The sequence below is a fragment of the Morone saxatilis genome, unplaced genomic scaffold (assembly GCF_004916995.1).
Source record: "Morone saxatilis isolate NCDOM2014 unplaced genomic scaffold, NCSU_SB_2.0 Contig22, whole genome shotgun sequence".
Lineage (NCBI taxonomy): Eukaryota > Metazoa > Chordata > Actinopteri > Moronidae > Morone > Morone saxatilis.
Window position 1 is genome coordinate 15,537,807 of NW_023339785.1, and position 21,982 is coordinate 15,559,788.

At 39.3% G+C, this 21,982-nt stretch overlaps 1 protein-coding gene across 2 annotated transcripts in view; it reads left to right on the plus strand.

Moving 5' to 3' along the window:
• Positions 1–21,651, plus strand: part of pdgfrb (platelet-derived growth factor receptor, beta polypeptide) — a 27,212-nt gene extending 5,561 nt beyond the window's left edge. The window contains exons 2-23 of one of the 2 annotated variants that reach the window (XM_035668858.1): positions 4,520–4,594; positions 5,085–5,405; positions 5,949–6,206; positions 6,857–6,987; positions 7,429–7,594; positions 8,826–9,006; positions 9,747–9,862; positions 10,046–10,169; positions 10,327–10,538; positions 10,970–11,064; positions 11,219–11,351; positions 12,514–12,618; positions 12,903–13,013; positions 13,942–14,098; positions 14,319–14,485; positions 14,993–15,105; positions 16,071–16,193; positions 16,437–16,548; positions 17,342–17,441; positions 17,546–17,651; positions 18,724–19,016; positions 20,029–21,651. In XM_035668858.1, the coding sequence (XP_035524751.1) occupies positions 4,546–4,594; positions 5,085–5,405; positions 5,949–6,206; positions 6,857–6,987; positions 7,429–7,594; positions 8,826–9,006; positions 9,747–9,862; positions 10,046–10,169; positions 10,327–10,538; positions 10,970–11,064; positions 11,219–11,351; positions 12,514–12,618; positions 12,903–13,013; positions 13,942–14,098; positions 14,319–14,485; positions 14,993–15,105; positions 16,071–16,193; positions 16,437–16,548; positions 17,342–17,441; positions 17,546–17,651; positions 18,724–19,016; positions 20,029–20,176 (3,321 nt within the window). In that variant the 5' untranslated portion in view covers positions 4,520–4,545 and the 3' untranslated portion in view covers positions 20,177–21,651. Of the gene's footprint in view, positions 1–4,516; positions 4,595–5,084; positions 5,406–5,948; positions 6,207–6,856; positions 6,988–7,428; positions 7,595–8,825; positions 9,007–9,746; positions 9,863–10,045; positions 10,170–10,326; positions 10,539–10,969; positions 11,065–11,218; positions 11,352–12,513; positions 12,619–12,902; positions 13,014–13,941; positions 14,099–14,318; positions 14,486–14,992; positions 15,106–16,070; positions 16,194–16,436; positions 16,549–17,341; positions 17,442–17,545; positions 17,652–18,723; positions 19,017–20,028 lie in introns of both variants that reach the window. The other variant, XM_035668857.1, reaches the window with a different exon arrangement.
• Positions 21,652–21,982: the final 331 nt, after the last annotated feature.

Sequence of the window (21,982 nt, forward strand, 5' to 3'; positions counted from 1 at the left end):
AAAAAAATCTAATCAAAATTAAAAAATCACCGGCGAGAGTACAGAGAGTATTTGAACTAAATGGATAAAAGCTAACAGAATTATGTGGCTCTGATATTTCTACATAAATGAAGATGTCTGATGGCTGACAAGCAAGAAGTGTTACTGTTTTCTCTCTTATTTTATTATTTGAAAGATGGATTATTATTATTATACAAACAGGCTCCATAACCAGACTACACACTTGATGACATTTGTGCTGTCCCAGCTGAAACTGGATTTTACTCTGAGCCTGCAAGTGGTAATGTAGAGTATGTGTATCAGTCATGTTTGGGGGCGGACATTGAGGCCGCCTGGGGTGGGAGTAGTGCATCGTAGGTCTGCTGCCTAGGGACCAGAAGGTTTTCCTCAGGGGGGGGGGTTAGTCTGTCCAAGCTGAGTGATAAAAATGGAGGTTTGTTTTAACAAAGACACACTGGGTCATTTTTTTCCCACAGAGCTCGCCAAAGTCCGGCTGTTCAGAGATATGTCAAGAAAACCTGACATCCTTCTAAAAACGAGAGAAGACGAGTATGGCATGTACATTTATTCTGCGCTGCAGCTATTCTAGTGACATGATTTACTACATGTCCTGATAAAGCGTTAGTTCGTAGTCTGTCTTATTTAAGCTATAATTGTTTGCATTGGAAAGAAATGGCCGCACAACTGGAGATGTTTGTTTTACAGATCACAGTTTCCTGTACACTTTAGTATAGTAAACATTACGTCTGTGATGTAAGACTGTGTTTGCCCTCCCTCTGCTGTCCCACTCTATGCTTTGATGTGGTGTTTCCCATAAATTGCATTCTGTATGTCTGCATGCTGCCTTTGCTATCTTTTCCACTGTCTGGTGCTGTGTGCAGTATTCTTGCGGCGTGTCGATGGTTTGTCATGCTTTGTCATTGGTCTAATTGGTCTGTTTTTGCATGTTGTTTTGCTTGGGTATTCTTCTTCTTTGTTCTTGTTTTTCCTTGATTCTGAATGTGATTTACATCTCTTCTTTGCAGCTTGTTATTTAAAGCAGTTTCTCTCTCTGTAGACATTTTATGTGCAGTTTGCCCTCTTCTCATTGTGGTGTCTCTTGTTGTCTCCATGAGTATTTGGTTAGAGGTTGTGGTGGTCTGCTGTGTCAGTGATGCATCACCGTCTTACACCCACACAAGGCCAGAGAATTTCCCCATACAGGAAGTCAGAGCACTCCAGCTGCACTTCGGGAGGCTTTTTGGACATCTTTCTCTCTTTTGTTATAGATTACACTTTTTTTCCCCCCAATCTTTCCCCCCTTGGGGCACACTCAACAAACAGCAAATGTGGTTCACAAAGCAGTTCCCACCTCATTGAGGACTGCTTCATCACTGCCAGATGTTTAAATAAAACATGCAACTACAGTATATATAGATAATCCCTGAAGTGGGATTACAGGCTGCTGTGGAACCGAGCCTGTGCGTGGGCTGCGTACGTCCCGCTGAGGTCGATTTTAGCATTCTTCCTCATTAGCTGGTGACACTTTAAGTGTAGCAGGGTTGTTTATGAAAACTGGCAAGGGTCACTCAGCCACCAAATTCCCAGCATCTGTGGGAAAACTCATACAGTGGGTTAACAGTTTATCCGTCATGGTGATTACTGTGCCATCACTCACGTAAATACTGTTTGTTTTTTTCAGACCTCCACGATCATTGTGGGAATGGAGTATCTCATTTCAAAGATTAAAAAGACAACAATAAACATTTGCCATAGAAAAATGTTTTTCAGATCTTTTAAATCATCTTTAAGACCCTCTGCAAGATCTCAGATCCCCAGACCCACCACTTGACTTCACTTGACTTGTGGATATTGTGGCTGTTTCCTACTGCGGTGTCTCCAACACCACTCTGTTGTCTCTGCGGTTCAAACAAAGAGCTTCTTTCTGTTTTAAGGGGTCAAACTTCTGCTACCAAGTGTTTTTATTAAGTTGGAAACAAAGTCACTGAATTGCTGCCAAACCTTCTTGGCAGATTCACTATTGTCGTGACCCTTTTAACACTACATATTCTTTTATGTTCCATTTCTCGCACAAGGACTTGACCTGGACAGAGATTACCACAGAAGCAAGCTACGTTTTCCACAGTGTTTAGAACTACTACCCCAAAGTGTCTCCTCACACCAAGACTATGAATTTGATGTTGCATGTTCTAAAATCTTGAATGAATATCGCCATAGTGTTCGCCCTCCAAACTCTATTTGAAGTGGTCTACTGGCTCCCTTTGGCCGTCTGATCCTACTGAGCACATCCTATCTTGAGGGTCAGATTCCTTCTCAAAGGCCTCCGTTCGGAGTCCCCCACTGCCCATCGGTCAACATTAAACCTCATCGTGTTGCAGTAGCCAAATGTTATTTTTCCGTCCTTTTCAAACACCCCTAAATAAGATTCTTGTTCAGCAAAGAATGTTTTTTTTTTCTGTTTGATCTCAGATGTAAATCGGTATCCTTCAGTATCCCTAATGCAGCTCTTTGGCTTCTTTTAGCAAAAATAACATCAGCAGCCAGCCACAATAAGATTTGTTAGTCCTCCTGGTGCCAAGTGACATATGCCTTTGGCGTCACCGCGTTTGGCTGTTGTCGCTCAAAGTCATCATCACTGACACTGAGGTTACTGGTACTTGTAAGCGCTGATGTATGGCTTCCTTAGTGGATGGTCCCTCGCTGCTGGCTGCTGGGGCCCCCCAGGGATAAGGTGACCCCATGGCTCTTGCCGTCATGACTAGCAGGGTCCCAAGTGTATCAGCAGTCCTGGGAAAGTTTCAGAGAAAAACTGTGGGAACGTGAACTGTACACAGACACCAGTGACTGTGTATTTGTGTGTGTATGAGGTGTGTGTGAGGGGCCGTCACAGTGTGTGTTGGTAGTGTGTGAAGAAGATTGGGGTGGGTTGGAGATGTATACAGCATGTGTGTGTGCAGCAATATGGGTGTTTTAGTGCATGTAGCATGTATTATGTGCCAGTAAGGAGGTATGTATGTATATAACTGCGACTCTCTCTCTCTCTCTGCCTCTTGCTCTCTGTCTGTCCACCCTTTTTATTGAAACCAGGAGGCTGGGGAGGAAATGGAACAGTCATGTTTTTGGAGCAACTCAAGAGCTTTTCGTTTTGGGAGCGGAAGTGCCAAAGGCAGTTAATTTAGAGAGACAACGTGTATCTGGTTTGAGTAGCCAGTTTTGGGTTAGTCATGAAACTTGTTGTACCTCACCACCGCTGCCAAACTGATTAGATATTGTATCTCTTTTATACTTTTTAATCACTTTTATAGACAGTTTAAAAGGTGGTGTAACTCCTACTAGTTTCAGGTTAGATGGAGATCTGTGGTCTTTAAAACATGTTTTCTATGACATCAGGGATAAAGATAGTCAGTTTCTTAAAATAGAGATTGTAAAATTGGATTGCATTATCAAGTAAAAGCGTTAAATGGGGTAAGATTTTGCAAGATACATTTCACAATTTTTCCACTGCCTCCCTCCTTCTCTTCCTCCTCCACCCTCGCTCTTCCCAAGCCTCGCTCTTCTGCCCTCTCTCTCTTTCCCACCCTTCTTGCATAAAGGCCTGTGATCCATCCTTAACTGTTTCCAGACGTTTGTGTGCTGCAGGCCTGAACCCCCCTCCTAAACATAATAACAAACCATTCCACCCCTCCTCAATCTTTGCTTATGCCTTCTTACTTTACAGTAAAATTGGCTAACACTGGTTAATGTTGAAGATGGAATTAGTACACTAAGTATTAGGCAGCGTTGAACCCAATAACTCTTAAATGAATTATGGGATGTTGATATCACATGTACAATATCCCATTATTATTACAAAACCACAGCAGCCATTCAAAATCCTAATGCTCCTGTCTCAGCAGTGTATGTGAGTGCCCTCATTTTCACTTTTGTTTACACCAAAACCAATTAATGGTTCAGCACGGCTCTAGAATAGCCTTCTACGCAGCATTGTTGCCAGTGAGTGTGTTGCAAAGCTGCACACAGTGACCCGTTTGTTAGTAGGCAGAATGCTGGTGAACCAGGAACAAAAAGAGCCAGACATTGTCACTCTGTCCTGGTGCAGTGAGGCATCAAATACCTCCAGAGTGAGCTGCATCTGCACCTCAGACTCTGTGTGCCGGCCAGAAACCATTAAAGGAAGCAGCTTGACAACACACTAAATACTTTTTGTTTGTTTCTTTTACTATAAGCAGAGCATAGTTTTATGTCATTTACAAGCAGATTGCACTAAAACTCTCACTTAACCTGACCAGCTGGAGCCCATGAGGACAGGAACCAATCCATCATGATATGAAACCTTACGGAGAGATGTTAACTGGGGTGGTGCTGTGTGTCTGTTGGGGTGAACACAAACTCGATTTTCCTGTTGTTTTGTTTATTTCTGCTGAACTGTACTGAATACTTTGTGGAAAGAATGATATTTGTTTTCTTGAAATAATGACCATAACCTTAAAGCATTGTTATCCCTTCTGTTTGTTAGCAGAACAAAGTGCACTGAAGGCTTTGAACATGAGGAGGGTGACGGCATCCATGCTCCATCTGACAGTCACAGTAACAGGTGAGAATTCAATTTTCAATTTCAATAAACAAACAAAAAAATGAAAATCTGAAACAGGATCATAGGTGCTTTTGCAGGGAAGCGTAGAGCTTGATGCCAAGCTTAGGTGGAGTATTTTACCACTAAGCATATCTAAATGCAACTTTATATAATTGTAAAAATAGAAAAACATTGCCTCACAAAGTTATGCTTACTGTGGGAACAGCTTATATAATGTCAAGGGCACTTATATATGATGTATCTTTTTGGGTTATTGATTAGCATTGCAGACTGTGAGATAACACAATACTTTGATGTAAAGGACAACAGCTGCATTAAAAACTGTCATTTTAAATACATCTGTCACTAACATGGCATCATCATCCTCCCACACATCCCCTCCAGACAACTCTTATCCAGGATCTGGCATGTATTGTTGTTTTAACCTTTGACCTCATGCTGCTGTCTCCGTGACCTAAAACCTGACCCTTTTTTCTTGTTGTGTCAACAGCAACCCTCCTGTATTTCTGCGCTGAGTTGCGCTGTCTGGAGATCACACCTGATGACAAAGAGCTTGTCCTTCTCAGGGGCTCCTCTGTCACCCTCAACTGCTCCGGCTCAGGGGAGACTACCTGGGAGTTCAAGAGGGATGATGTGCCCTACTTCCAAGTGGAACCAGTTCAAAATGGTGGTCAGAGCTATCAAATTGTGCAAAGCAGCGGCACAACCAGTGTTTTGACCTTGTGGAATGTGAGCTGGAAGCACACAGGGGTGTATCAGTGCATTGATCGACATGCTGGAGAAACTAAGGAGGTGGCTGTATTTGTCCCAGGTGAGGCCTGGTTTGTTTACCTCTTACTGAACTGTTTAGTGTCATATAGCTTGTACCAAGTATGAACATAATCTCTTTTATAAAACAGCAGAAACAACTGCAGGTTTTAGGTATGTAGGGTGTACTCATTAGTAAAGTACACCCATAAAAGTCATGCCTGCTAAAACAATTCTCAAAACATACTGATTTGTGAGTGTGCTGTAGCATTTTATTGTCCCACAATGCAATATAAAGCTGCAACACAAAACATCTTCAAATTAAAGAAAGCAAAACAGTGGTGGGAGAACTCCAGGAAGATCTTGGAAAGCAGAAATATATCTATAAGTATATCACTAGAAAAATATTTTGCTTTTTTAACATGACAATTAAACTGAGCCTGTATTATATCCTTTTTTGTTTGTAGAAAATGCTGATTTAATGTGAACTGTGAAAATTGGGATACTATAAAGATTATAAAGATATTAGTATGTAGTATGAAAATATACACAGCAATTGTGTGATCCACAATCTAGATGATTAAAGAAGTCATATCTCTGTCCACAGACTCTGATGTGTGGTTCATAGAGAGCTCACACGGCATGGTAACAAAGACCAGTGAGGAAAGCACCGTTCCCTGTGTGGTCACCAATCCCAACATCAATGTCACCCTTTATGAGAGGGACACCGATCTGCCCATCAGGGGGCTTTATGTTCCTAGTGAGGGGTACAAGGCACTGCTGGAAGACAGGACCTACGTGTGTCGCGGAGAGCTGAATGGGGACGTGAAAGAGTCTCAGGCCTTCTACGTCTTCAGCATTGTTGGTAGGTGCCCACGTTGAAAAGTTTGGTTCGAGAAACAACTCTTCCAAGAATAAAAATGTGTGCTGAAACTCCTGAGAACCCACAAACACACACACAGAGTTGGCCCCTTTAATTCAATCTCAGCCTACACCCAAACTATTAAAGTTAATGAGTCTATCTTTTTAAAGAGCCATAAAAATACCCATAAAATGTCCATCACATGTCTTCAAACGCCTTATGCAGCATAATCTACAAGATCCGTAGCCAAAGTATTGCTCTGTGAGTCCAAAACTATTTAATTCCCATATTATTACACATGCTTTGATCACCTTACAGCTCTCTGGTGCTACTGGAGTTTTTTTAGTGAGCTGATAATGAGGTAAATACTGGACTTTTGGTGTCAGAGTACAATCGCTTGGCAAGAACAAATTATAAAGTGCTGCACAAGCAGTTTGGAGATTTGTGCAGATGTAAAGTTTTTGTTTGCTGAGATGGAACTACAGGAGCCAGCTACCAATTTCAACTCTGACCAATACTGATGAATTAAAAATTTCAGGGTTTATTTTTGTTCTATGATTGATTAGTATTGAAGGAGACTTTTCTACGTATTGTTTTAATAAATCTCATTATCACCACCTCTTCCTCCTCTCCCCCGCACTCTCCCGTCTCAGTCCCAGAGGCCATTGACCCCTACATCAATGCGTCAAAGACAGTCCTGAAGCAGGGCGAGCCACTGACAGTAAACTGCACAGTGCACGGAGTGCAGCTAGTGTTTTTTTCATGGGATTTCCCCAACGGAGAGGTGAGTAGGAGTAGAGCAGAACAAGCGCTTTTGTTCAGCTTTCCCTTTGTGATCACTCTCAGGCCTCATGATCAAGCCTAGATTGCATCAAGATGTAGAGACACACCTCAATTTTCATCCGCCCGTGCTATTCTTCACATAACATGTGGTGTTGGTTGTAATAATCGGTTCTTATTGGGTTCATTTTTGGATCATGGCGAAGAGAGTTTCAGCGTTGTTGACTTAAACAGGCAGATTTACCTAATTTTAATGGGTGAATCTGTCATGATCATTGATGCAGAACAGACAACATTTGGCAACACTCACCAATGTGTGGTTAACACAGGAAATATGAATTTCTTGAAGAAAAAAGCACCTCATTTCATGAAGCCTCATTATTCAGAATTTCGAATATATTCAACATGATATTAAAATGTCACATAATTTCCCTCTCTCTTTAAGGATTTTGAGGTTGAGCCTTTGACAGACGTCCTGTCAGCCATGAGCATGCGGTCCTGCCTGATCTTCCCCCGTGCCACAGTGGCCCAAAGCGGAAACTACGTCTGCCATGTCCACGAGGGTGTCCAAGACCAGACTGCCTCTGCCATGGTCAACATCACTGTTCTCGGTTAGGGTAACCCACACACATACACACCAAACTAAAACAAACTGATGCTAGACAGATTATTATTGTGTTTCGCTGGCAGAGAGAAGACTGCTTATTATGTAAACCTTTGCAGGTCAAGGTGACTGAGGTGCTTCTTTTAAAGGAAATAAAGATGACTTCTGTGTATTTCTGTTCAAAGTGTGAAATAAACCATTGTCATGGTGTGGATGCCATGAATGATACCTTGAAAAACAGAGGTCTAACCAGGGGGTACAGCAACTCTATATTTAGTCTTTTGGGAATAAACTCCAAGTACACAATTAATGTTTGTGTAACTGAGTTCTGACTTCAACCATTAACACACAGTTCGTCCACCATCTAAACAAATATGTGATATTGCGAGCAGCAATGTGAGAGCCAATGAAAGCAGGATTCATCACATTAAACATTTCTTCCTTGTTCTATCTTGTCAGTCACTGAATGCATTGCGTCTGTGAATGCTTATTCTATCTGCAGCGAGGTGTGTTATGTTTATGAAATCCTTGAATAACTTGAACCGCCATGCTCCATGGAGACAAGGACAGTTTAGTGGTGCTCTCTGGACATCTCAGTGGAAAAGACAGATGCTGTCTGGCCACAGAAGGTCAGCTGCAGCAGTACAGTAAACTGTCACTGCCATCCAGTGAAATAACATGAATATAATCAATGTAATCTAATAAAAAAACTGTAATATAATTAATATGTTTATATTATCAACAGATCATATAAGTACTTGTATATGAACAGAGAATTATCGCCAGACAAATCTTCTCAGATATATCGAGCTTTATAGCTACTTTTAGCTTATTGTTTTGTTTTTACGGCCTGAAACTGTTTTGGTTATATATATATATATATATATATTACATATCATCGTTGTTTTTTGGCCGCAGCTATTTAAAAAGCTCTAAAAACACACTGTACACTACAAAGTTAGCAAATAACTAGTGGCGCATTTAGCAGCTAAACAGCCGAATATTTTTCTCAAATTAATGCTATTGCAGCTCAGTGTGTAATTAGGCAACTCTTTGCTAACATGTTGCTAAAAGGTGATATATGTCAGTGTTGTCTTTTTCCTATGCCCCCAAGTGGCAAGAAAAGTTATAGCAGGTTGAAGACTTATGTAGGAATTCATGGTTAATGCATTTTTTTTTAAATGTTTCAAATGTTTGACGAGAATTATGTTGCTGATGATATTATTTTCCCTCCTCAGAGCAAGGCTTCGTGGATGTGAAGCCTGCTCAGAAAGTAAACATTTCAGCCAAGTTGCAAGAGAACGTGGAGCTGAGAGTGGAGATTGAAGCCTACCCTCCACCTCAGGTCCAATGGAGTAAAGATGGCGCCATCATCAAGGGAGACAAAACCATCACAACTAGACAAGAGCATGAAATCAGGTGAGACATCCAGGAATATACTCATGAGTTACATCTAAACATTTAGCACTGGACCTCATTGAGGGTGACAGCCTCCGGAGGCATCTAGCTCTTGTCAGTCATCACCAGATAAGGCCTCCACTGAGAGAAACCTAATACTCTCCAGAGGGCAGGACTCCATCATTCATCACACTGGAACCATAAACACAAGATACCTGTCACAACTCACAAATGTCTTTTAAAATAACCTGTCTAACAGTTTTTAATTGCAGCACCATGTTTTTTACATTTTTGCCAACACGCATTCAAAGTAATTCAAAAAAGTTCAAGTGAAAGTCAAAGAAAAATATCATCCATGTGCTAAACAAAATCAACCAAGCCTTTGCCCACAAACAAAAAAGAAAGAGAAATACCATTTTAAAGATGTCTTCAATTATAATTACTATAATTAGTTTTTATAGTAAACTTTACTGAAATTACCCCCACCCTCATGTACTTAGTCAGTCAACACGTCGTAAACAACACAGAACATCTTATGTTGATTAAAAAAAGGAAAAAACTTCCTTCACTTTCCTGAAGTACTGAGTCTCATTTTGTCCGTTGCATGTAAAAGTAGATCTAATCAAATCTTTTGTGGCCTGTCAACCATCTTTTATACTGTATATTTATTACCTTTATGACAAATATATGGCAGGTCACACATATTGGAGTCATATTTTTTTTTATTTCCTCACCTTTTTTCCACATTTCCTCTACGTCAGGTATGTAACTATTCTCACTTTGGTGAGGGTGAAGGTGGAGCAGAAGGGCCTCTACACTGTGTTTGTTACAAATGGAGATGACACAAAGAAAGTGACCTTTGACCTGGAGGTCCAAGGTAAGATGCTGTTTTAAGAAACTTTATAATCACAGTAACTCTGTATACTGTTTTTAATTAAAGCATAGTACTGATTTTGAAGCACAGACTATTTGAAAGTAATGTTTTTGCATAAAAAAAAACACGGACAGACTTTTATCCATGTCAGTAATGATTAATGACCATTGCACCCCCTGTGTATAGTTCCCTCTCAGATTAAAGACCTGACGGACCACCACCTCCCTGGGAAGAGACACTTGGTGACCTGTGTAGCTGAGGGGGTCCCAACCCCGACCATACAGTGGTACAGCTGCGACAGCATGCTCAAGTAAGTCACACCACCACACATTCATCTTTGAACTGTCACATAACAAACATTAGGGGGATACATACACAGAAATGTATTTTATTTTCAAATTCTGTGCATCTGCTTTTGACTCTGCACTGCTGCAACTTCCACCTGCTGATTTCCTGTCCTGCTGCAGGTGCAGCAACCAGACAGCCATGTGGCAGCCACTGATACCAGAGCCAGACATGCTGACCATCCAGACCAATGTCAGCTTCAGTGAGACGCGTAAAACCAGCCAGGTGCGGAGCCAGGTGACCTTCCACAAGCCCCAGCAGATCACAGTCCGCTGTGAGACCAGCAACCCAGCAGGACTCGTCGACAAAAGAGACGTCAAACTTGTGTCCAGCAGTAGGTGTCATGTGAATGGCAGAATGTCCCATTTTAGTGGTTTTTATACATCAGTGTCACTTGTAGGACGTGTCCAAAGGGAATTGTATTATATCTATGTTTACTATTCAATAGTTCAAACATGATAATAAATAAAATTATCACATTTGGGTTCAACTAAACAAACATATGGTGGTCTGGTAAAAAACAAGATTTAAGTGTGAAAAGTTTATATTTTAGAGGCACAGTAAAAGGTTTACCTAAACAGTAAGATAAGACAAAATGTGTGTATTTGTACTTAAGCTATAAATATCAGTCTAGCTGTAAATTCCTTTGCAAAATCATTGCCAACATGTTAATAAAGTGAAGTTTTATGACTGTTTAGAATTTAAGACAACTTAGTTAAATGTTCCCCGTTTGGCTAATGCTCTGTATCCCTTTTCCTGTTACAGCACTGTTCTCCCAGGTGGCAGTATTGGCTGCTGTTTTGGCCTTAGTGGCCATCATTATTATGTCTATCATCATCCTCATCGCTGTATGGAGGAAGGTAAAACCATCAGCAATTTTTTAAAGTTCCTCTTCAGGAGTCATATGTCAATACAACATGTAGGGAATTAAAATGCACAAAAGAGGCCTTTCATTTTGGTGTTTCAGTTCTCTTCTCATGTGTGTTTTTCTTTTTTTTTTTTTGGTGTTCTCAGAAACCTCGCTATGAGATCAGATGGAAGGTGATAGAGTCTGTGAGCCAGGACGGTCATGAGTACATCTATGTGGACCCCATCCACCTGCCCTATGACCTGGCCTGGGAAATGCCACGAGACAATCTGGTGCTGGGTGAGTCCTCGGGCAAACACGGACAGAGGATAGCATGAAGAGGTGCTCATGTGGACCTGTGAATCCCAGTGAGACACTATATGAGACATAGGCTGTACAAATTAACTTACGTTGAGTTTGATTTGCTGCCACAATATGCATTTAACATTTGTAGTAGCCAAGTCAAAAATATAGATTTTTGCAAATTAGTGCTTAGTACTTAGTGAGGCCTGGAAATTATTAAAAAACAATTCATCATTTGACACTGAATGAGACAACAAAAAGAACAACTGATAAAAGTAATAAGTCTATTAGAATTAATTAATATGTAGATAACATAGATTAATAATAATCAAGGCTAAATAATACATTTAAGAATGTAAAGCAATTAAAATTGGGATTACATTTTAATTTATCATTTAGTTTCCTTTTTCCAGCTTTATTATCATTTACATGGCCGCCTGCATTGGGATACATGATGGGTGAATTAATCTATTTATTTACATATTAAAATACTGTTGATTAATGTAATCATAGTTTTTTTTCTATTGCTTCATTTAAATTGTGTTTGATTTAACAAACGTGACATATTGAATAATTCCCTTACTGTTTTTATTGCTCCCTCTTTTTATTATTGATTAATTTATTGCCATCCACAAGGTCAGTGTAGTGGTTCTAAACAAATGCGTTGCAGCCTTTCTTCTTTGTCAGTTGCAACTAAACATTTGGTATATATCACTTGTTAATATCAGACTAAACAGACTTTAAGGCAGCAGTCTGCTTGTTGCTCAGACAAGCGCAAACAAATGAGCTGTCACCAGGTGACTTTAGTGCTGTGGGTGGTTTGGGTCGTCTGGGCGAAGTTGAGGCTTGAATACTAAGTTTGTTAAACTTGTCTTCTTGGCTCTAATCCCACCTCATTTTTAAAGCTCTTTTTAGATTTTGTTGTTGATGTGTTGTCAGTAGTCAGCTGCTCCTTACAAACAGGAAGCTTCCTGAATTCACTGAGGCCTTCGGGAAAGCAATCTGGACTGTCTGTTAGAACCTGTTCAAGCCAGTTTCAGATTTCACCAGAGAAATTTGTTCTAATATTTTAATGACCAGAGAGGTTCTTCCTTCCTTTTCAGCTCTAACATGTGCTCCATTCACACTCTGTCCAACTGAGACTTTCTTTGTGTTTCAGGTCGCACTCTTGGATCAGGAGCCTTTGGCAGGGTGGTCGAGGCAACTGCGTATGGTCTCACTCATTCCCAGTCCAGCACAAAAGTGGCTGTGAAAATGCTGAAATGTAAGACATACAATGTAAAAACACAGTAGAAAGCTATGTGCAGGCGACAGTAGAGTCCCCTGCGTATAGCTGTCAAATATTGTGAAATCAGACCCATATTCATGTGAGCGCAGAGAGAGCGGCAGCCTGCTGAGCTTTAGTTTGGTTGCCAGCCTGGTTCGAGTTTCAGCCAACAGGTCATTGAGCAGTTTGGCAAGGATGCAGCATGTCCTGATCTCAGTATGTTTGGTTCCCCTGTTCTCATACCTACCTCTCTCTTTCTTTCTCTCTGTCGCTTCATCCAGCCACAGCCAGGAGGAGTGAGACTCAGGCTCTGATGTCAGAGTTGAAGATCATGAGTCACCTGGGTCCTAACCTCAACATTGTGAACTTGCTAGGAGCTTGCACCAAACATGGTGAGCACCAGTGATACACTGTGTTAATACATATGATAATTAGGTCATTTTGTATTGTTTGTTTGTGTATTAACAGGATCATATATCAGTGGTGAGCACTTTCTTGAAGGGAATGAATGTCTCTTTTCTTTGTCTTTGAACTCATAAAACACATTTTCATTCAAATGTTCAAAACCTTTTTAATGAAGAAATGCAACTTTTCCTAATTTCTAACCTCCCACTGAGGTTCATCTGTCCTAAAAATCCCAGATATAAAGTAAAGTAAAGTGTGAGATGACTAATCAGATGAATACTTGAATCAAGTATTGAATCAAGAATTGCATCTTCAAAGTGGAAATGCAATGGAAAACGACTTTAATACTTTAACATACTATTTTAAAAAAGCTCATCGCCTTTGTGATCGGTTCATGATGTAACATTTGATTAAAACATGTAGCTTTGCAACATTTTAGTAGCTCATCACATGATCAATATTTGATCTATGCATAATTTTATTTATTGCCTTTTTATTTATTAACCACAGTTATGTAAAATATCAGTTATACATTTATTAGCAACATAATGTTTACATTACAAATATACATTGTTTAATAATTCACACAAAGTAACTTTATTGCTTTGACAGCATCAAATTTTTTTATGAATATATCAGGAATATAATTGGATAACTTACCTTATACAATATTATTTAAGTTATAAATGTATCAAATTAATTATCAACTAATCTTAAATATTTAATACAAATTTATATTCATTTAATTACCCTGTTTTTACTTATTATTATTATTGTCAAGGCTTTCCTAAACATTTAACATAATTTAGCTTAATATGCTTATTAATGAATATTTGTGTTGTTGAAAAGTAAGTGTGCCCTGCCTGTAGTTAATGTTTCATTAGTGTTTGGCAATTCTCGAATTCTCCCAATCAGGCCCTCTGTATCTGGTGACCGAGTACTGCCGCTATGGGGACCTGGTGGACTACCTGCACAGAAACAAGCACACCCTCCTGCAGTACTACGCTGAGAAGAACCAAGACAGTGGCTGCCTCATCTCTGGAGGAAGCACTCCGCTCAGCCAGAGGAAAGGGTGAGAAAAACAGACAAAAAATACCAACATTTGCACAAAATCTCCATTCAGTGCTGCACAAAGGAGCATTTTGTATCCCATCTTCCCATTTTATTGTCACATACCAGGGAACAGCCACAGATTCCTTTCTCATATAGAATTTGATATGATGAAGAACCATGAATAAATATGGATTTAGCTTGAGTTTCAGTGCATTTTCACACTTTATGTATCTCTCCAGCTATGTGTCTTTTGGAAGTGAGAGTGATGGAGGATACATGGACATGAGTAAAGATGAGCCCTTAGTCTACGTGCCCATGCAGGAGCAGATAGACTCCATCAAGTATGCAGACATCCAGCCCTCTCCATACGAGTCTCCTTACCAGCAGGACATCTATCAGGAACAAGGTTTGACTTGAGCCACGTGTGTGTCGATATTGACAATAATTAATTTTACAGAGTTGTAATTAAAACAAGTGTGAAGAATTCAGATCAATGAACACAGGAAACAAAGAAGAATGAGATACAATTGAAGTACAGTATGATGTGGGAAGTACAGTATGGATTTAGGTCAACCAGTAACCATCTGCGTGCTGCTCTCAGTGGAGGAACTCCCCTGTATTTATGTGTGAAAAGTGATATTTTTAATCTGTGATCTTGAAATAGTGCAATGAATCATGAACAGATAATTTGTTTTAGCCTCATAAATCAATGACAGTTTGCTTTTTGATCTCAGACCAGAGCAAATGTACAGACAAATGTTACAGCATATGAAGGGCATGAGCCTCATTTCAACCCATGCAGTCACAGGACAGCCGGAGTTTCCCCAACAACAAGCCAGTGTCTTCATTCACGAGATGCTCCTCACCTTCTCTTGTTCTTATGTTTGTCATCTCACCTTGTCAACGTGTTCAGGTGGCGGTAGATTGGACCTGGCCATCGGTGACTCTCCCATTCTTACCTATGATGATCTTTTGGGCTTCAGCTACCAAGTTGCAAAAGGGATGGAGTTCCTAGCCTCTAAGAATGTAAGATATGAAGATTAGTGTTCCACCATATGTAGCTGGGGATATTTGATTTAAGGCTCTAGATACTGGGTATAGGATAAGTGTGTAACATTTACTAGGATTTATTGGTAGAAATTGAATATTATATTCATAGGTATGTTTTCATTAGTGTATAATCACCTTAAAATAAGAATTGTTTTGTTTCCATTATGTTAGAATGAGCAGTTTATCTACAGAGGGAGTGGATCCTCTTCTATGGAGGCTGCCATGTGGAATGTATTAAATGTGTTTCTATAGTAGCCTAGAAGGGACGAACCAAACACCGGCTCTCGATTGGGCCTTTCATTTTTTTTCGCTAGTTTTGCAGCCACTATACTTTCTCCTACACGCTTGACACTTTAATCTGCAACTACACCATTAGATGCCACTACATCTTACACACTGGTCCTTTAAAGAAATAGTTCTACATTTTGGGAAATGCATTCACGTTCTGGCTGAGATTCAGAAGAAGAATTACTTCACTAATCTCCAATTACACGCATAGCCCTGAAATAATATCATAATATCACAGGACTCATGGAAATGCTAATGTGGAGGAATGGGCTGCCACATTAACGGCGCCCCAGGAGCAGTTCGGTACCTTGCTCAAGGGCCCCTCATTAGTGCCCAAGAGGTGAACTGACACTTCTCTAGCTCCACACTCCATACAGTAGTCCCTACGGACTGAGCTAATGCCACCCACTGAAGAAAAGATTGATACCACTGTCGTGTATACGCCAAATATGAAGCTACAGACAGCAGCCATAGTTTAGCTTAGCATAAAGATTGCAAACGGGGAAACAGCTAACCTGGCTTTGTCTGGAGATAAACAAAAAACACCTACCAGTAACTCCAAAGCTCACTATTTAACACGATATGTCTTGTTTGTTTAAACCACACAGAAACCGAAGTGCTAAAACAACCTTTTTAATTTTATTTCACCACAGTGCGTCCATCGTGATCTCGCTGCCAGGAATGTGTTGATCTGTGAGGGCAAACTGGTGAAGATCTGTGACTTCGGCCTGGCCAGAGACATCATGCATGACTCCAACTACATATCTAAAGGCAGCGTAAGTAGCAAAACCATTGCACAGATTAAGGATAAAAAAACAAAAGAACAAGCACTTCTAAGTGGAGCAAAGCAACTGCAAACTGAATGTAATGTAATGGATATAAATGAACAAAAATTAAATATTACTGTAACTAAAAAACATCAGCAATGGCAGCAAATAACTGCAAACTGGACTCTTAAGCTGGTTGACTGTTAACCAATAAAGTATCTCTTTATTTTCTGTTTGTTTTCTTTCATTCAGACCTTCCTTCCCTTGAAGTGGATGGCACCAGAAAGCATTTTCCATAATTTGTACACCACCCTGAGCGATGTGTGGTCATACGGCATTCTTCTTTGGGAGATTTTCACACTTGGTCAGTCCATGCACACATACATTCACCCAGATGAACACAATTTGAACGAGAACTGGTTTACACAGAAGAGGGATTCATCTTTTTTAATTGCTTATATGAGTCACATTGTAACAGTTTCACCTGCTGAACTCCTTGTTAATTCTTGACTCCTCCTTTCTCTCTTCTGGTAAACTAAATTATGAAAATATGTTTCTATATGTAGAATAAATGTGTGTATGGAAAGCTAATGCAAATTTTCTAATTCCATGTGTGGTTGCAAGTATATACTAGTTCATCTGAAGCCTCATATAAGGGCTAAATCTTATTAGGCACAGTCAAGCTTTGAAATCAGCATTTCCTTGCTCAGGGTATTGTGAGCTTTTTTTTTTTAAAGCCTCTTCCCACGATTTTTTGAAACTACCATGAAAACAAAGGAGACAGTTTATTGCATATGTAGCATAAGCCCTAGTGGTGAAAAACAAACTCACAATCCAGCCTCTGTAAGTGATAACCAAAGATTCTCTGTGCTTCCCTGTCTCAATCTGACATTCATTGGACTTTTCAGATCTTTTAAATATTTTTATAGTGTCAGTGCATTCTCCTCCGAAAATAAAAGAAAATAATTTCCCATGTCAATTGTCTTATAGATTAAGACAATGCCATTTTTATTCATCCGTATTTTGAAGTGTCTTCAGATTTGTAATTGATCCTCGTTTACATTTTCGGTTTACATTTAAATCTAGTATTTTTCTAGCCTGTGCATGACTTTTGATCTCTTGGTTAGCCTTTAAGTGATTTGAAATGCTTCCTGCAGGAGGAACCCCCTACCCTGATTTGCCCATGAATGAGCTGTTCTACAGTGCTTTGAAGAGAGGCTATCGAATGGCTAAACCCGCCCACGCTTCTGATGAAGTGTGAGTCTCACAGTAATCTTGCCAATAATGTTACCCCTCCAGTAACTCTGAGATCAAAATGTAGAATAAAAAAATGAATTAATGTTATGTTGTTTATGTTGCAGTTATGAAATCATGAAGAAGTGCTGGGACGAAAAGTTTGAGAAAAGGCCTGAATTCTCCTTTCTGGTCCACAGTGTGGGGAACATGCTGACAGATAGCTATAAAAAGGTACTTTATTTATCAGTGTTGCATTAAACAGTGAGCATGGACTCACTATATCACATATTCCTGACCTTTACATTATATTATACTGGAATGAGGTTATGTACCAATTACCAATTCCTTCAACTACTCATTTATTCACTCACTCACTCACAGCCGGTCCGTCTCGTGTTGGGTGGTTGGAGGCCTGGTAATCAATCAGATACTGAAATCAGGCCAACATACATTTACTCAAGTACAATGATGTACTTGTAAGTTCCTTGATATTTCCATTTGGAAAATGTTGTACTTTTTACAGCACTAAATGTATCTCACCATTATAGTTAGTGGTTACTTTGCAGGTTCAGATTACATATGATCAAATGAACAGATTACACTTCTTAACAGTATATAAAGGGGAGCTCTACTAGAAAAAGATACTCTAGAAAGGTAATAGCTCCACCTCGACCGACTGCACCATAATAATTCTTCTTACACATTAATCCATTAATAATGATAATCCAATAATCTAATACTGCATAATAAGTACATTAACCTTATTACTGATACTTTAAGTAGTATTTTGCAGATAATACTTATGTAAAAGTAAATTTAAAAGTATTTTTGCCGTTTAAAAGAGTATTAACATAGGAATAAACATAGGAATTTAAATACAGGGATGTTCTCTTTCAGAATTAGGATGTAAGATAGTAATATACTGTTAATTAAACAAACAAACTTTTCTGTGGTCTTGATTCTTAGCAAGTCAGTAGGAGATAGATCCACTTGGTAAATTAGATCTGCAGAAGTGGAGAATATTGCACTGATCTTTGAACTCTGCAAGAAATGTAATAGCAGTACAGTAGTAACACAGCAATACTCTGCAGATCTGTACTGGTCAGAATGCAGGACAGTTTACATAGTAGACGCACTGTCCACCAGTTTGATATCCTCCCTGATTCACTTTCCAAAAGTAAATAGTTTAGTCAGCAATGTCTTATAGTATCTACATCCTGTGATCTCGGGCTCACAAACTGTTAATCAATTACATTCCCCATTTCTCAAATAATCACGATTGTCGATTGTCTCCTGACAACAGAGATACAACCAAGTCAATGAGAACTTCCTGAAGAGTGACCACCCAGCAGTGGCCCGCACCAAACCCCGTCTCTCCTCGCCCTTTCCGATCGCCAACCCAGCATTTGGCTCCCCATCCCCCGTCACCCTCTCCTTCCCCCCAGACCCCTCCAACCAGAGCCAAAGCCCTGGAGAATTCAGACAAGAGGCAGAGACACAGGAAGTCATAACTTCATACAACGAATACATCATTCCAATCCCAGACCCCAAGCCGGATGAAGTTTTCACTGACGTGCCATCGGAAAGCCCTGCAAGGTACGGAGAAAAAGATGCTGCAGATGTGTGCCAAATGCTGGAGTTGCAAGAAAGATGAGGATGTATTTGGTTAACAAGAGTAGTGTTTTTTCCAACACACACCCACTCATCCAGATGTTGAGCTGAGACAATAGCTGTATTATGGAGGCCGACACGAAGCCATGTTTTTATAGCATATATAAATATGCAGCAAGGCAAGTTGGCTTTAAAGGTTAAATAAATGTTAAACCATACAAAATCAAGATATATTTACACATATAATCAAAGTTCTTTTTTTTTCATAATTCATAGTTACTTTGGATTTAGTTTTTGTTTAGTATTAGTCTGTCAATCAGTTTGGGAGTGATAGCAGATTCCAACCCTGTGTTTTGAATTTTGGCAGTGGGGCGATTCTAATGCTTACATTTGGATGAGACCTTTAACATTGTGGTTTGGGTCTGAGGTCTTTGCCCCCTTATGCAAGAAAACAGAGAGGCACTGTTGGTCCAGATCCACAGACTGTAAATAATCGGCAGATGAATCAGGAATGACAATAGTTGAGTTTTGGATGTTAGTTTCACTTATTTCCTTCTAAACTATATTTACAAATGAATTACTTTAACATCCTAAAGATGTAAAAAGTGCTGCCTCTTGTATTATTGATTGCTATTATCAATTTGGCAGCAAAATTTATTCGTCCTAGCAATTTACTGCATGTTGCAGAGTACATGTAAGTGTAAGCGGTACACAGGGAGTACTTAACATCTCTCTATACAAAGAGCTGCATTGATATGCACTCTTGATATGCTAGGCATTTGAAGCAAAAGTCAAGCAAAAAGTCAAAATGGGCGAGTAGTATAATTCTTGAGTTAAAAATGACTTGTGGTGGCTGGAAGGAAGATAAAAAAAATTAGGGAAGATCAAGACCAGCACCACAAAGAGACATTAATAAAAACTGTGTGGTGTGTCCTTCTGTGACTCATATGTGACTGAGTGCACAGTGTGAAGTTGTGTGATGTTTTCCTGCCCTCAGCTCTCTGGCTCTGGAGGAGGAGACGGACTCCATGTCGCAGGACACGGCTGACACTCTTCCAGAGGAGGACAGGCTGGAGGAGACCAGCGAGAGAGACGCTCTGCTGGGCTTCTCAGGAACGCCCGAGGTAGAAGACAGTTTCCTGTAGCCACATGTGGGAACCCCTGAGAAAACAGAGCTCTTTTCTGGGAATTTCTTTGTTTTTTGAACATGTCTGAAAAAGGGAACGTGACTAAAGTAGAATGTAGCAAAATTGAGACTGAGAAGGCAATCTTTGTATTCCCACTAAGCACTCGAAAAGTTTTGCCGTTCGTTGAGTTGTTGTATCACACTTAGTACCTCTGAAACTACAAACTGATTAGAAATATTGAGCATGATGTTCACATCCAGTCAGTTATTGGAGTTATTGGCTTGCCACAATATAAATACGGTACTCTTTTCACACTCCTATAGAATCAGTTTACAGTAAGTAAAGATGTGTTTATATAATTTTCCATTTGAGACTTATGAGGCCTTATTAGAATAGATAGCCATATGTCCCTTTTTGGCTGTCACTACGTTATCCTCCCTTTACTGTTCACAGTCAGTGTCGATTTTTTAGAAAAGCGGGTAATTGTTTTATTTTTTTCTGAATAATTGTATTAGTTTTAAAAACACAAAATGATTTACGCAACACTAAAACAACAAACCATAAACAAATTTAGACACATGAAAATGAAATACTGTCCAAACAAGAACAATATAACACTTCACATTAGTGTAAGTAATTGGAATTATGCCCGAAACGATGACCCGGCCTCCATGCCTGGTCATGGTTTCACGGTTTTGTTAGCAAGTGAATTAAAACCTTGTTGCAATTTTTCCTTACCGTAAGTACGACCAACAGCTGTATTCACAGTATTATGTAAAATGACTTGTAATCCAGACAGATTCTACATGCACTGTTTTACTATGAAAAATTATTTCTTTAGCTACATATGCCATTTTTTTTTGTGAGAATTATATGAAATGTATTTGTCTGTCATTTTTTTAATTGTCTTACGTAGGTTTATTTCATAGTTCTGTGCCAGATTTGCACTTTATTTAGAAAAAATGTGGATATTCATAATGAAAATATAAATATACTACTACTACTCAATAAAGATATAATAATTCAACTGAGAATCAACTTTAGACTTCAACATTTGGCTCTCACAGTAAATAAGTTTCTGTGATGACAGGTGAAAATAAAAAATAACAGCATATCACTGCCATAGGACAAGATGGCACACGAGTGCCTTTGTATATAGACTCACAGATTTTTGTCTTGCAGCTATTGTTGCTTGCTGATATAAAGGGCTACTGTAGCAAGTGACCTAGATAGCCATTGTGTACATGTAAAAAATAATGCTTTTAGTCTTTTGTTGCATTGCATAACATTCACTTACACAAAGTTTCAGCTTCCAATACTTAGTCCACCATGTAAAACAACACATTGTAATTGTCTGTAGCAATTTAAAATGCACAAGATCACTGTATCACAAGCTATGGTACCAAAGCAGTTCTTAACGTTTACAAATGTATTTTTTATATGTGCCATTTTATATGTTGTAAATGTGACAATAAATGTGTATTATCATAGTAGCACTGAGAGTGTGACTCTTTTATGAATCATGTGAATTTTATGGCTCTCATCTAGTTGTATTTTGCACTGATAAAACAAAATTTAAAAAATACAAAAATTAAAAACACTAATCCTGGTTGAAAAATATTCCTGGTTGGTCTCACTAACATAAAGCTAAATCTTTAGCTGAATTTATCTGAAAAATATTTCCATAACTTACTTGGAAGAAGCTGCACTTATCCATAATGAATTTTCTCACTCTACTATCAGTGTTTTTTCTGATTCCTAGGTCAGATTACTGAGAGCCCTTTGACTTTCTTTCCCTCTCCCACGAGGCCACGCTTTGCCGGC